The 15,949-nt window shown below is 46.0% G+C and overlaps 1 protein-coding gene across 1 annotated transcript in view; it reads left to right on the plus strand.

Moving 5' to 3' along the window:
• Positions 1-15,949, plus strand: part of EDARADD (EDAR associated via death domain) — a 66,288-nt gene that overhangs the window by 5,689 nt on the left and 44,650 nt on the right. The window contains exons 2-3 of the mRNA XM_019953686.2: positions 8,687-8,745; positions 13,516-13,555. Of these exons, the coding sequence (XP_019809245.2) occupies positions 8,687-8,745; positions 13,516-13,555 (99 nt within the window). The remainder of the gene's footprint in view (positions 1-8,686; positions 8,746-13,515; positions 13,556-15,949) is intronic.

Raw genomic sequence — 15,949 nt, forward strand, 5'->3', positions numbered from 1 at the left:
CACGCTTTCCTCTTTGTTTCCCTGAAAGAACATCTTTAGAGGACATCTTTGAACTTCCTCTGAAAATCTGTCTCGAGGAACTTTTGGCCCTTATCTAATGTGATTCATAAGGGGAGATGTCTGGACATGACCGGGCTGCTCTTGGGCAACTCACCCGTGTCTGTGTTTCTGTGTTGGGCAGCTCTCCTCCATCATTCCTGGTGGAGAGGCTGCCAGCTGCAGTCCACAGGCTCCAGGGCTCCTGGGAATTCTCAACTGGAAGCTGATGAGAGCTGGGTCTTTGAGTGGATGATGGGTAGATGGGATTTTGCATTTAGAGTTGATGCTGGAATGATGACCGCTTTGGGGAATGTTGGGTGAGTGTATTTTGCACATGGGAAGGACATGAATTTGAGGGCCCGAGAGTGAATCGTTACAGGTTGAACTCTTCCCTGCACCCCGCAAATTTTGTTGGCATCCAAACCCCCAATAACTTAGAGTGTGACTTTATTTGGGAATAGAGTCTTTACAGAAGCAGTCAAAATGAAGTCATTAGAGTGGGCTCTCATGGAATGTGACTGGTACCCTTATAAGAAGGGAAATTCTGGGCACAGAGATCCCCCTCCCCCTCCCCCCAGGAAAGCGTGTCATCAGGTGGTCAGTGCATGGACCACTTCTGGTACCCTGAAGGTAGTGGAAAACAGGCAGATTTTGAAGTCAGAAAGTCCCAGATCCAAATTCTGGCTTTTCCTTTGCCCTGTGACTTTGGGCACTGAGTATGGATAAAGGAGAGGCATGGTCCTTTCTCAGAGTGGCTCTGAGAATGAACTGGGACTCTGTGTAAACCAGGCAGCCTCGGGGGGCACTGTATAAGAGGGAGCTGTAATTGTAACTGGGCTTCCTGTGACCGTCACCTGAAGATGCTCCTTTTCCTGTGGGGCCTGTACTTCTCACTACTCATGGACTTAAAAAAAAATTATATACATATATGTAGAATATTTATTTATTAGCATGCAGGATCCTAGTTCCCCAACTAGAGATCGAACCCATGCCCCCTACATTGGGAATGTGGAGTCTTAACCCCTGGGCCACCAGGGAAGTCCCCACTCATGGACTCAGAAAGCTGGAAGAGCATATGGAGGCTCTCTGTTCACCCCTGAATAGTGAAGATTGGGATTTTGAGGCTCAGAGAAGTAAGTGACAGCCTCACTTGCTCTCACCTGGGGCTCTGGGAGCCAGGCTGGGTGTCCCTCCAGCTGCCCAGTGACATCAGTTCACCATTGGGTTTCACTCATACCTTTTGAGGATCTCCCCAGGAGATACTCATATGAATGAAACATCTTCTCACTGCCAGCAGTGAAATCCACTTTGGTCAGTTACCAGCGCATTTGGGGTGAGCTCTGCTTTGTGTGGGGTCCTAGTGGTAAAGAACCTGCCTGCAGGAGATGTAAGAGATGGGGTTCGATCCTTAGGTTGGGGAGATCCCCTGGAGGAGGAAATGGCAACCCACTGCAGTATTCTTGCCTGAAGAATCCCACTGACAGAGGAGCCTCATGGGCTATGGTCCATAAGGGTTGCAAAGAATTGGACATGACTGAAGCAACTTAGCATGCACTGCCTCGTGTAGAGTCACCGATCCAGGAGAGTGGAGGCAACTTTGGGAGAGTATAGTGACAGCCAGGAGCAGTAGAAAGGTCCCACCAGCCCCTACTGACCTGCTGGCCTTGCACCTTGGAGCTCATGTGGTCCTTCTTTTTGTGTCAACTCCTTTGTGCTCTTGTCTTGTCTGATATCAGAACCGTGTCTGGGGGCCCAGCCTGCTGTTACCTGGGGCCTGTAAAAATAAACATTTTAAAGCTTCAAAGTAAACTATTTTATTTTATACTTAATAATATTGTCAACATGTGGGTCCAAGAGCTCTAAGAAAATACTTTAGGACAAACGCTTACTGCTAGACTGGTCTCAAATAACCAGGATCAGTCCTCCTCCAGATAATCTTTGGGCACACAACACGGGCCTGGGAGAACAAGCACAAAGGGGGCCCCCTCGGGCCGGGTTCTGGGTCTGTGGGCAGATTTGACACTAACACTTTAGGAAGAACTTGGACCCAGCCTGGTCCAAGTCAGAGGCTGGTATAGTTACCACCATTTGAGTGAAAATAATAAAAAACAGAAACAAAAATGGAACTTCCCTGGTGGTCCAGTGGTTAAGAATCTGCTTTCCAATGTAGGGGGTGCAATTTTGACCCCTGGCTGGGGAACTAAGATCCCACATGCCAAGAGGCACTTAAGCCCACTTGCTGTAACTGTTGAGCCCATGTACTGCAACTGGAGAACCCCCAGCCCACAATGAAAGACCCCGTGTGCCACAACTAAGACCTGAGGCAGCCAAATAAATAAATTAAAATAATAATAATAATAAAAGACCTCAAAGGGCTTCAAAGACTAGTTCTAAACCCGTTGTGGATGTGACTGCTGATAGAAGCAAGGTCCGATGCTGTAAAGAGCAATATTGCAAAGGAACCTGGAATGTTAGGTCCATGATTCAAGGCAAATTGGAAGTGGTCAAACAGGAGATGGCGAGAGTGAATGTTGACATTCAGCGAACTAAAATGGACTGGAATGGGTGACTTTAACTCAGATGACATCTGCTACTGTGGGCAGGAATCCCTTAGAAGAAATAGAGTAGCCATCACAGTGAACAAAAGAGTCCAAAATGCAGTACTTGGGTGCAATCTCAAAAACAACAGAATGATCTCTGTTTGTTTCCAAGGCAAACCATTCAATATCACAGTAATCCAAGTCTATGCCCCAACCAGTAATGCTGAAGAAGCTGAAGTTGAATGGTTCTATGAACGCCTACAAGACCTTTTAGAACTAACACCCGAAAAAGATGTCCTTTTCATTATAGGGGACTGGAATGCAAAAGTAGGAAGTCAAGAAACACCTGGAGTAACAGGCAAATTTGGCCTTGGAGTACGGAATGAAGCAGGGCAAAGGCTAATAGAGTTTTGCCAAGAGAACGCACTGGTCAGAGCAAACACCTTCTTCTAACAACGCAAGAGAAGACTCTACACATGGACATCACCAGATGGTCAACACCAAAATCAGATTGATTATATTATTTGCAGCCAAAGATGGAGAAGCTCTATACAGTCTGCAAAAACAAGACCAGAAGCTGACTGTGGCTCAGATCATGAACTTTTTATTGCCAAATTCAGACTTAAATTGAAGAAAGTGGGAAAAACCACTAGACCATTCAGGTATGACCTAAATCAAATCCCTTATGATTATACAGTGGAAGTGAGAGATAGATTTAAGGGCCTAGATCTGATAGATAGAGTGCCTGATAAACTATGGATGGAGGTTCGTGACATTGTACAGGAGACAAGGAGCAAGACCATCCCCAAGAAAAAGAAATGCAAAAAAGCAAAATGGCTGTCTGGGGAGGCCTTACAAATAGCTGTGAAAAGAAGAGAAGGGAAAAGCAAAGAAGAAAAGGAAAGATATAAGCATCTGAATGCAGAGTTCCAAAGAATAGCAAGGAGAGATAAGAAAGCCTTCCTCAGTGATCAGTGCAAAGAAATAGAGGAAAATAATAGAATATGAAAGACTAGAGATCTCTTCAAGACTATTAGAGATATTAAGGGAACATTTCTTGCACAGATGGGCTCAATAAAGGACAGAAATGGTATGGACCTAACAGAAGCAGAAGATATTAAGAAGAGGTGGCAAGAATACACAGGAGAACTACACAAAAAAGATCTTCATGATCCAAAAAATCATGATGGTGTGATCACTCACCTACAGCCAAACATCCTGGAATGTGAAGTCAAGTGGGCCTTAGGAAGCATCACTATGAACAAAGCTAGTGGAGGTGATGGAATTCCAGCTGAGCTATTTCAAATCCTGAAAGATGATGCTGTGAAAGTGCTGCACTCAATATGCCAGCAAATTTGGAAAACTCAGCATTCACCACCTGACTGGAAAAGTCAGTTTTCATTCCAATCCTAAAGAAAGGCAATGCCAAAGAATGCTCAAACTACTGCACATTTGCACCCATCTCAGACACTAGCAAAGTAATGCTCAAAATTCTCCAAGCCAAGCTTCAGTAATACGTGAACCGTGAACTTCCAGGTGTTCAAGCTGATGTTAGAAAAGGCAGAGGAACTAGAGATCAAATAGCCAACATCTGCTGGATCATCGAAAAAGCAAGAGAGTTCCAGAAAAACATCTATTTCTGCTTTATTGACTATGCCAAAGCCTTTGACTGTGTGGATCACAGTAAACTGTGGAAAATTCTGAAAGAGAAGAGAATACCAGACCACCTGACCTGCCTCTTGAGAAATCTGTATGCAGGTCAAGAAGCAACAGTTAGAACTGGACATGGAACAACAGACTGGTTCCAAATAGGAACAGGAGTACGTCAAAGCTGTACATTGTCACCCTGCTTATTTAACTTATATGCAGAGTACATCTTAAGAAATGCTGGGCTGGAGGAAGCACAAGCTGGAATCAAGATTGCCGGGAGAAATATCAATAACCTCAGATATGCAGATGACACCACCCTTATGGCAGAAAGTGAAGAGGAACTAAAAAGCCTCTTGATGAAAGGGAAAGAGGAGAGTGAAAAAGTTGGCTTGAAGCTCAACATTCAGAAAACTAAGATCACGGCATCCAGTCCCATTACTTCATGGGAAATAGATGGGGAAACAGTGAAAACAGTGGCTGACTTTATATTTTGGGGCTCCAAAATCACTGCAGATGGTGACTGCAGCCATGAAATTAAAAGATGCTTGTTCCTTGGAAGCAAAGTTATGACCAACCTAGACAGCATATTGAAAAGCAGAGACATTACTTTGCCAACAAAGGTCCATCTAGTCAAGGCTATGGTTTTTCCAGTGGTCATGTATGGATGAGAGTTTAGTTCATTTCAGTCGCTCAGTCGTGTCCAACTCTTTGCGACCCCATGAATCGCAGCACGCCAGGCCTCCCTGTCCATCACCAACTCCTGTAAAGAAAGGTGAGCACTGAAGAATTGATGCTTTTGAACTGTGGAGTTGGAGAAGACTCTTGAGAGTCTGTTGGACAGAAGGAGATGCAACCGGTCCATCTTAAAGGAGATCAGTCCTGGGTGTTCATTGGAAGGACTGATATTGAAGCTGAAACTCCAATACTTTGGCCACCTGATGGGAAGAGCTGACTCATTGGAAAAGACTCTGATGCTGGGAAAGATTGAGGGCAAGAGAAGGGGACAACAGAGGATGAGATGGTTGTATGGTATCACCAACACAATGGACATGGGTCTGGGTGGACTCTGGGAGTTGGTGATGGACAGGGAGGCCTGGCGTGCAGCAGTTCATAGAGTTGCAAAGAGTCAGACATGACCGAGTGAGTGAACTGAACTGAACTGAAACCCATTGCCTTGCTGGATTGCCCTCTCGCTCTGCTGTTGTCCTTCCGAAAACAACAATGACAAAAATTAAATTCTCCTTGCCCTTCTCATCTTAAATTTCATTTATTCTCAGAGATTTCAGACCAAAGCAAGAGCCTTTGGGCTTCCAAACACTTGTTGTTGGCAATCCATATTTTCCTGTTCACCCCATCACCCTCTGAGGCGCAGATTCTCAAGGGGAATCATTCCCAAACCTGGACCAGAGTAACACTGATCAGCTGGGTGTGGAAACCAGCCACCTGGACCCCCTCGTGTTACAGGGGAAGAGCCTGAGGCTGAGAACAATTATGCGAGTCATGCAGGGTCACCGTGTTACTCAGACTACTAGGTCTCAGTGGTGTGGTGGCGAGACCCACGCCTTCTCCCAGAGCTCTGTGCACCTTCCCTTTAACTGTTTCACTTGCATCCTCACTGCTGCTTTGTGGGTATTTCTGCCTTTCCCCAGCTGTCTCCTCCATTTTCTTCTTTATTTTTTTCCTTTTACTTCCTCTCACATTAATGTCTCTATAGGAAAGAAACCCTACGTGTCATAGGATACCTGCACAGGATACCTGCTAAAATTCCACACCCGTGGTGGAGATAATCATTTAAAGTATTATCATCCAAGGACTTCCCTGGCCATCCAGTGGTTGAGACTCTGTGCTCCCACTGCAGGGGGCACAGATTTGATCTCTGATCAGGGAACTAAGATCCCACAAGCCACTCAGCCAAAAAAAAAAAAAAGGTATTGTCATTCAGATACACTTTAGGGAAAATGAAATGGTTGAGACTAGGCTGTGATTGGAGGAGGGAAGAAGGGACTTGAGGCTCCTCAGTGTGTCTTCTGCTACCCACTCCCTATCCAAGAGCCAGAACATGAGAAGGATGGAAAAACAAAACTGGAAAAGCAAATCCAAGTGTCTGGCTAGACCTAGTTGAAGACCACTAATGTGTCATGTTCTGTTTCATCTCTAAGCCTTCGCCTATGCTTCGCCCTCTAGACAAGAATGCTTTCCCCTCCCTGACTCTTTCTCCTGGCTAGCTTCAACTCAACCTTCCAGACTCTGGAATCACTTCCTGTGCAGGCTCTTCTCTCTCCACCAGGCACCCCAGGTCAGGCTTGTGTTCCTCCCACGTGTTTCCATGTCCTTCTGCATTTCTACTGTCTTCACACCATGTGCTCTGTGTTATAACTGTCTGTTGTTTGGGCAGCAGGAGTCCTGTAAACTCAGACGGAGTTAGCAACACAGTTTCTTCTTACTGTCTTTATATCCATTTAAACACAAGTCTGAGTCTGTCTGCTGGGCTGGCAGGAAATTCCATTTCAGTCTGAACTGGGCACCTTCCTTAGTGTAACACAGGACTCTAAGAGGATGATATGGCGCTTGGAAAAGGAGGGGCCTTTAATTTTTTGTGCATCAGAGTCCAAGCCTGAGAAGACTCTGAGATCTAGGAACCCTCTGTTTCTGTGCCAGACCCACATCACGGGATTTCTTTGCTGGGGCTGGAGGCCCTGGGACCCAGGGGCTAGCCCCCTCTGTGCATTCTGTGATGTGATCTTGCCAGGGACAAGGGCACAGTCCCTACTTGTGGAGTTGCAGGGGTCTGTCCCCTGCTCCATGGGGGGACACTGGGAAAAGCTCTCTCCGTCTGCACCCACTCCTCTGGGCCACCTCCTTTAATCTCTTCATTGACTGTAGCCTATCATAAAACAGGTAAAGAGATGTTCCCTTCACATGACTTTTCCTTTGGGCATTGTCAACACCCACAGGGAGAAGAATGTGAAAAGTACAGACACATTCTCAATGAAAGACATCTAGGGAGAAGGAGCAAACCTCTACAGGTTGTCCAGTCCTGTTTGGATGCCCCAAGGCGTTCCCAGGACCTAGGACCTGGGCCACATTATGTACTTCATGATGATTTGGGAGAAAAATGAAAGTTGAATCTGGACTGGTCTAAGGCTGCCGCTTAGGGTTTTGCAGCTTGTGTGCTGACTGCACCAATACTGAGTATCCCACTCAGATATGGTTATTGAGCAAGATAGTTTCCAGGCAGATGCTTCCTAAAGTGTCTAGTAAAGGGGGAGCTTTTCTCTCTCTAATTTTCTTTCTCAAAGTTATAATCAAATCGTTGCTGACCTGGGTCCTTGGACTCTTTAATCAGTTGTTGTTATTCAGTCACTCAGTCGTGTCTGGAGTCTCTGGGACCACGTGGACTGCAGCGCGCAAGGCTTCCTTGTCTTTTAATCAATAGAAACTGGTAAGAGACCAGATGAGGAATTCAGGCAAGGCTTTCTTTACTTGGAGTGAAAACAAGAAAACAGGTGCCCTTGCTCTCTACAGAGGGCAGGCTAGTTCCTTAAGTGGGGCGAGGGTGGGGATGGACCAGAGGGCTGGCTTCAGTGATCTGCCCACCCCCGTCGTGGTGCTGTGTGCAGGGATCGTATGCAGTTCCCTGCCTTGTTCCCAGCGCCTCAGAAATGGCAGTTGGTTTCTGCCCTTTTTGTGTTCCTTATTGTATGCTGTTCATAATTTGCCCCAACTGCACATACACACAGTTATTTTCAGTCCCTTATAGTTTCTTTGTATTTGTTGCTCAAGGAGATATTTGTCAGGTGTGAGCACTGCAGTAAAGAGTCCTAGGTCCCAGCCTGTCTCAAAATCCAAAGTGTAAAAGAGTCATTAATTAATATCATGTGTGCATCATCTGTAGTTATTTGTACCTCTGAGTGTTTGTAGACATTTGTAAGTAAACTGTTACAAAATATGTTTTTTTTACTATTATTTATTTTTGGCTGTGCTGGATCTTCACTGCTGCTGGTGGGCTTTCAGTGGATACAGTGGATTGTGGCAAGCAGTGGATACTCTCTAGTTGCGGTGTCCGGGCTTCTCATTGCAGTGGCCTCTCTTGTTCTAGAGCGCAGGCTCTAGGGCACGTGGGCTCAGCAGTTGTGGCTCACAAGCTTAGGTGCCCTGCGGCATGTGAGATCTTCCAGGACCAGCGATCAAACCTGTGTTCTCTGCATTGGCAGATGGACTCTTCACCACTGGACCACCAGCGAAATCCAAATTTTTTTTTTAATGTAGTTTGTCTTAATCACTTTCTTGATGCAGACTGAACCCATTCTTTCTTATTTTGTCTCTACTAATGATCAAAAGTAAGTTTCTCTCCAAACTGACGGGGAGTAGCTTGCATTTATATGAAGACAGTTATCAAAGGATACATTTGTGCTTTATAAGTTATAGAAAATTCTCTCATTGTGTTTTGTTTACAGATCATTTGGCAAAGGAACCAGTGGAAGACACGGACCCTAGCACTACATCCCTTAATACGGTAGGTTACGCATTTTACATTAATGGTGATGACTTTGATCCCCCCCCCACCCGCTTTGTTATTGGTGTTAGACTCTGTTCTTGTTTTGCACATGTCAGGAATGTTCTTCTTAGATTATGTGAGGTCTTTATCTACTTGTCTTTTTAAATATGTATTTTTATTTATTTTAAATTTATAATTTTTTTTGGCCACACCATGTGGCATGTGGAATCTTAGTTCCCCCACCAGGGATGGAACCTGTGTCCCCTGCAATGGAAGGCGAGTTCTTAACCACTGGACCACCAGAGAAGTCTCTGCTTGTCTAATTTTAATACTATTTTTAATGACCCCCTTCTTCAGAAATCAAAATATATAGCTTGAGATTGAAAGAAAAAATATGAACACCTTACAGTAATGGAGAGCTGCCCATATGTAGGTGGGCATACATTGTCAATTACCTCTTTTACCCCTGAAACAGTCCTGAAAGGTAAGCATTGCCTGCTTCGTAGATGAAAAACTGAGACTCAAGGGGTGAGGCAGTTGCCAAACTTGGAAGCAGGCCAGGTGGGATTCGAACCCGTCAGCTGGCTTCGGATCCCTGCCCCACCATCCCGTAACCACTCTGTGGTGTGTCTGCTGTGATAAAAGATTTTATTATTCTACTGGAGATGAGGATATGGCAATTAGCTGATTTGTAGAAAGTCAGCCAGACTGAAGAAGCCCTGCTCCCCTACTCGATATTGCCTCCTACTTATGACCAAATAAATGCCTTTGACAGCATCGCGTGTGTTACTGTGCATGCAGTGTGAGATACATTCCTGTTTTTCAAAGTATCCGGAGGATGCGATCTGTTGAGTCATGAAGAATTTGTATTAATTTAGTTAGAATGGCATAAAATGCTCTCAAGATATTTCAGTTCAGTGTCTTTAAGTCTTCGGTGGAGACTTCCCTGGTGGTGCAGTGGCTAAGACTCCGTGCTCCCAATGCACAGGGCCTGGGTTCAAGCCTTGATCAGGGAACTAGATCCTGCACTCCTCTGCTAAGACCCAGCACAGCCAAAAAAAGGGGTGATTCACAAGGCACCTTAATGCCTTAGAGACCTGAAATGTTTGTCTTCATGGCCTTATATTATAACTACAGCCCAGTTGAATAAGTGTGGACAGCGTAGGGAATCAAACTTTGAGACACTGCAATTATGAACTCCTGTAAAAGCAGAGTACACAATGACCCCGTGGCCAGGTCTTATGATCCTCTCAGGCGTAGCCTGTTACTAAAGCCATGGGTTCTATAGAGCAGCGGTCCCCAACTTTTTTGGCACCAGGGATCGGTTTCATTGCAGACAAATTTTCCACAGACCAGGTGGGGATGGGTGGTGTGGGGATGATTCAAGTGCATTATATTTATTGTGCACTTTATTTCTGTTATTATTACATCAGCTCCACTTCAGATCATCAGGCATCAGATCCCAGAGGTTGGGGACCCCTGCCAAAGGGTTACTTAATCCACCCTTCACAGTGCCTGACCTGTGGTTGTCTTGCTGTCCACTTGATCCCCTGACACCAGGGTCTGCCTTCCTTGGGGGCCCCCTCCTTATGGCTCACCTTGAGTCCTGGCTGCCTCTCCTCACTCCTCTTTGACTCCAGGACAAATTACCTTTACTGCAGCTTCCCTGTATTCTTTTTTTGGGGCTGCCTGACAAGGTCCTGCAAATGGACTAAAAATCAAGGGCTGTGCTCCCTCTGAAAGCTGCAGGGAAGAATCCTGCCTTGTGTCTCTGGCTTCTGGCAGTTGTCAGAAGTTCGTGGTGTCCCTGGGCTTGTAGATGCTCCCCTCCTCTCTCTTCCTTCAGTGGCACATGGCCATCTTCTCCCTGTGTGTCTGTGTCTCTTCTCTTCTTACAAGAATGTCTGTCCTGTTAGATGAAGGGCCCATCCTACACCAGTGTGACCTCATCTTAACTAATTCTGTCTACATTGACTCTGTTTCCAATAAGGTCACAGTCTGAGGGACTAGGGGTTAGGACTTCGACATATACGGGGTGTGCACAGATTTCAGCCATAACATTCCTGCTGCTTTCAGGATTAAATTTATAGTCCTTGACATGGCACATGAGGTCCTCTTGTCTCAGCATCCCAGTCGTGTGCAGCTATTTGCTGCTCCTCAGATGCCCCACGTCCTCTTGCCATCCTGGGATACCCCTAATGCTGGCCCTTGCCTGCTTCCTCATGTAGTGAGCTCCTATGCACCCTGCTACTCAACTTAAGCATTCCTTACCTGGAAAGCCTTCTCTGCCTTATCCTGGGGCATTCAGCTATTGTCTTCTCTATTTTTTTATGCTATTGTGTGGGGATGATTTGCTTGCCTGGCTTTCTGCAAGGCTGTGCCGACCATGTTCTTGTATGCAGAGGTGGGCACCAAGCAGGCAGCAGTGTTTGGTGAGTCAAGCTTCCTGAGATCCTAGAATGGCACCTCAGTCCCTTCACCTCACTTCCAGGGTCTTCCATGGAAACCAGCTCCATTATTTCATATCCACCTGTGTCTTCCTTTTCCACCCCCAGCCTCGTCTCTGCTGCAGGCTGACCAGTCTTCCAACCACCTGGCCTTGATCCTCTATGTCCACCATCTGCAATGGCCATGCTGAGTCCTGAGCACCCTCTAGGCCCGCTCAACTGTCAGTCTGTCTGGGGAACCCACACTTGTTTGTTCTTGTAGACTGAACTTAGTCAAAACCTTGGGATGGTCCCTTCTCTTGAAACACTCACAGTCTGAGACAGATACTTTGAAAAGAGTCTGAGAAGTACTACAGTATAGGTGTGTTTTCCACGTTGTAGGGGGCAGAGTACGGGGAAGGATTTAGTCTTTTAAGTTCTTTCTGACTGATGTTTATTTTTTCTCCACTCAAGATTGTGGTGTATTATAGCAAAAGGATTCAGATTAAAGTCAGCCAAAGGAGGAGGAGCATAGGTCAGGGCCCAGGAGAGTTGTAAGCAGGTGGCTTTCAGTTCCCCTCTCAGCTGTATGGACAGTGTTTACAGGTCTCAGTAAGGGTGTGTGATGATACACACAGAGTACTGACAGCCAGGGAAGCTTATCCTGCCTTTGGTGTCCAAAGTGTTCTTGGGGCTCAGTTGTATAGACATGCTTGACCACCAGTGTGTCTGACCTTAAACCCCAGGCCCTTCAAAGGTTGAATTGATAACATAAAGATTAATTTCTTTTGTGGAAAGAGGTTGGAGGCTTCTGCTCCAAAGAAACTCCAAAGAAAGGCATTTAAAACAGAGTCTCTGGATGCCCAAGTCCCTTCCATAAAATGGAATAGGACTTTTCTGGTGGTCCAGTGGTTAAGACTGCTGCTGCTAAGTCATTCAGTCGTGTCCGACTCTGTGCAACCCCATAGATGGCAGCCCACCAGGCTCCCCCATCCCTGGGATTCTCCAGGCAAGAACACTGGAGTGGGTTGCCATTTCCTTCTCCAATGCATGAAAGTGAAAAGTGAAAGTGAAGTCGCTCAGTCGTATCCAACTCTTAGCGACCCTATAGACTGCAGCCTTCCAGGCTCCTCCATCCATGGGATTTTCCAGGCAAGAGTACTGGAGTGGGGTGCCATTGCCTTCTCCATGGTTAAGACTACACGATCCCAATACAAGGGGCACAGGTTCCATCCCTGGTCAGGGAACTAAAATCCCACTCAGGCATCCAAAGTTTGGTATTCATGGAAGGTCTTAGAATCAGCCCCTCAAGGATACTGAGTGACGACTGTATGTCAGCCTTCTTTAAACTCCTGATCAATAAGCAAAATTAAATACATAGATGACAACCATGTAAACTCGAACATCCATAGAATATTGGACTATGTTAAGGAAGTCATGTTAATTTTAAAGCTTAATAATGTTAATAAACTCAGTTTGTTTGTTTGTTTGTTTCCATTAAAAAAATAATCCCTGGTTCTGCATTTCTCTTCTTCCTCTGTCCAAGGAAGACAGTGGTGAGACCTACAGGAGAGTTGGGAGGTGCAGCTTTGTTTAAGCTGGAGAGCCGTGGACCCAAAGGCCCAGAGGAGATGATGGTGGAACTGAGGCAGGGTCAGAGGCAGGCTAGGGAAATTGGGTACATTCAAGCTTCTCTCATAGAAATCTACAGAAAACAACTATATTGTGTAATCTGAAGTAGAAGTTTCCAGAAGCTTAGATACCTGCATATTTATCAGTACCAACAAAGACATACGTGATTGCAAGAGCATTTGCTCTTTTGAATTCCCTGTGACAGTACTGCCGTCAACGAAAGCATTGAGGAACTGTGCATAATTGTGCATAATAGGTGACTGATCTTCGTGCAACTTACGGGATACTTACCTTTTCGATCCTGTCAACCCAGGACAGAGCTCTCCAGCTGTGAGAGCTGCCCAGAATACATGCTTGTTGACCCAAATGCATGTCACACAAATGGTGAGAAAAGATATGACAGTCCCTCAATTTTGAGCTGCAGGAAGTAAAATAACACTGCAGACAAGAGAGGAAGTGTGGTTTAGTGGTCAGAGCTGAAGGCTTGTTCTGTTTCATGTTCTACCATTGACATCTCATCAAATTTGATTTCATCTCTATAAAATCGAGAATCAAAACAAGCCATGGGTCAGGCTTGATATGGATATGGATAAATTCAAGGCTAAAAACTTGCAAGGTTTTAAATGAAAATCATGATTTTCCCAAGACAAAGCTTTCTTTTCACTTTGATCTTATAATTGACTATGGTGTTTAAAAAAAATAACTTTCCCCTTTTGTTGGTTTTCTACAGTCAGACAAGTATCCCATTCAAGACACAGGACTCCCTAAAGGTATGTACAGTGAATGCAACAACTTGTGCTTGTGATTATTCTCCTGTCCTGAACAAAGCACTAGTCAGAGTTAAGTTTTCATTTGTTAAAATTGTGGAACAGAAACATACGGATAATTTAGTGCCTGATTTGATCATCTGTAGTATGGATTTTTTAATTAAAATCTAGAAGTGATTTTAGATCAAATGATACCTCAAGTTCCTACGGTGTTTTTAGCATGCTTAAAATGAAGACAACCAGGACTGTGGGTTGCAAGTGACAGAAATATAACTCAAATTAGTTTAAAAAGGTGGCGGAGCAGGGACTTCCCTGGTGGTTAAGACCCTGAACTTCCAATGCAGGGGACACAGGTTTGATCCCTGGTTGGGGAACTAAGGTTCTGCATGCTGCATGGTGCGGCCCCAAACCAATAAAAACGAAAAAGGGGAGAGGAAGGATTTGGTGGTTTAGTGTCTTTGAGTCTGTTAAATCCAAACATTTAAAATGGTATCTCAGGCTCTCTCTCCCCCTCTCTCTCTTTTTCTTTTCCTCATCTCCTTCTTCTTTCTCTCCCCACCCCTCTCTCTGACTCTCATGGCTCAGTCTTCTGTGTTGACTCAATTCTCGGGCCAGTTTTCCCCACGTGGTGGGAAAGACGGTCTCTGCCACCTCCAGCTTCAGCTGGTGCTGCTTACGACAGTGGAACAAGAGGGGGCCTTTCCCCCGGCACACATGGCTCAGTTTTAGGGGCAGTTGAGACAGGAGCAGCTTCGTCACGTGGCGATCATATTGATTGTGGTCCAGGAGGGTGGAGGGCTGACCAGGTCTGAGCCTTGAGGTGAGATGGTGGGTGTGGAGGGCATGGAGACAGTTCTACTCAAACCACAGGTTCCATTGCCAGACAAGGGGAAGGGGATGCTTGTCAGGTCCCAAAGCAAGAAGAGCTTTCTTTCATGATCCACAGATTAACATCTCAGGTGTGGTGCAGACGCATCTGAAAGGCGCCTGAGCTTGTCCAAGGCTATAGTCTGCAAGGCTGTATCCAGTAAGGAGAACGGGCTGGTGGCCATCACACTGGAGCACTTACCTTATGTTCTGCTGACAACCCAGGGTGAAGGGGTGGGGTGGGGAGCAAGCAGACCTGACCAGCGTCAGAGTTGGCAGGGCCTCCCCAGCTTCCTGGAGAGAGAGGACTTCCCAGCACAGCCTGCTGTGGGTTTCCGCAGCCTCCTTGCGGTGATGGGTATCACAAGACTGCCAGATTGCAGGTCGGAAGGGAGTTCCCTGCCAGGGCCCATCTGTGGTCAAGTCTGTGGTTCTGCTGAGTCCCCTTCTCTCATTCTCTACTCACCAGACTCGTCCCCCTGCTTCCTGAAATGACATCAACACAATTTCACCCAGGAATGGCAGTGGTATAAGGAAAAGAGCCTGAAGGCCACCTTTGAGCCCAATTCCTGGTTGTTCTAGGGGAGGCTGGCTCCCTGCCTGTTTCCTTTCCCTTCCTCTTCTCCCTGAATGACTTCTCAGCATCCTGAGTTCCCCACCCTGTGACTGTCTAGTTCAGCAAGAAAGTGAGAGGTTCAGGCCAAGACACCAGCATAGATAGGAAACTGTCCTGGGCAGTAAGTATTCATTGGACTTCAGGGAGGGTGCAGTGAAGAATTATCTGGGGAACTAGTTTAAAAGGCAGATTCTGAGCCCTGCTTCTCCAAAATCATCGTGTGGTGGGTCTAGGATCAGGCCCAGAAATCTGTAGGGTTTTTTTTTGTTTTTCACGTGTTTGTTGTTTTTTTAATTGGAAGATAATTGCTTTACAATGTTGGATTAGTTTCTGCTGTACAACGGATCAAATCAGCTATATGTATACATATATCCTCTCCCTCTTGAACCTCCCTCCCAAACCACCCCAATCCCATCCATCTAGGCCATCACAAAGCACTGAGCTGTCTTCCCTATGCTATACTGCAGCTTCCCCACTAGCTAGCTATTTTACACATGGGTGTGGGGTAGGGGAGGGTGAGACACGTGGGAGATTAGGGTTAAAACCTGTGTTTTAATGCATACCTGAGTGAGTGGGTCTCAGACCTCCCTTTGAGAGCCTGCCTAAGAAGCTTCAAGAATGTGGTGTACCCTCCAATGGGACGTGTAGGAGAGAACTGGCTGGTAAAACTCGCCAGCTCTGAGAGGACTTAGCAGGTGACTTCACAGCTTAGGATAAGATAGATCCCACCTCCCAGGGTGCTCATGAGAATTAAACACAAGAATAGCACCTGGCACCCAGGAGCTTCAGACAGGGTGGAGGGAAGTCTGGCAAGAGAACTGTGATCAATCAGGGTTGAGGACTGTGGAAAGCTCTCAGAGCAGAGGTGAGAGTGGAACCACTGTTTTAAGCACAAACCGAGCCACAGTGACTCT

This window comes from Bos indicus, chromosome 28, assembly GCF_029378745.1.
Source record: "Bos indicus isolate NIAB-ARS_2022 breed Sahiwal x Tharparkar chromosome 28, NIAB-ARS_B.indTharparkar_mat_pri_1.0, whole genome shotgun sequence".
Classification (NCBI taxonomy): domain Eukaryota; kingdom Metazoa; phylum Chordata; class Mammalia; order Artiodactyla; family Bovidae; genus Bos; species Bos indicus.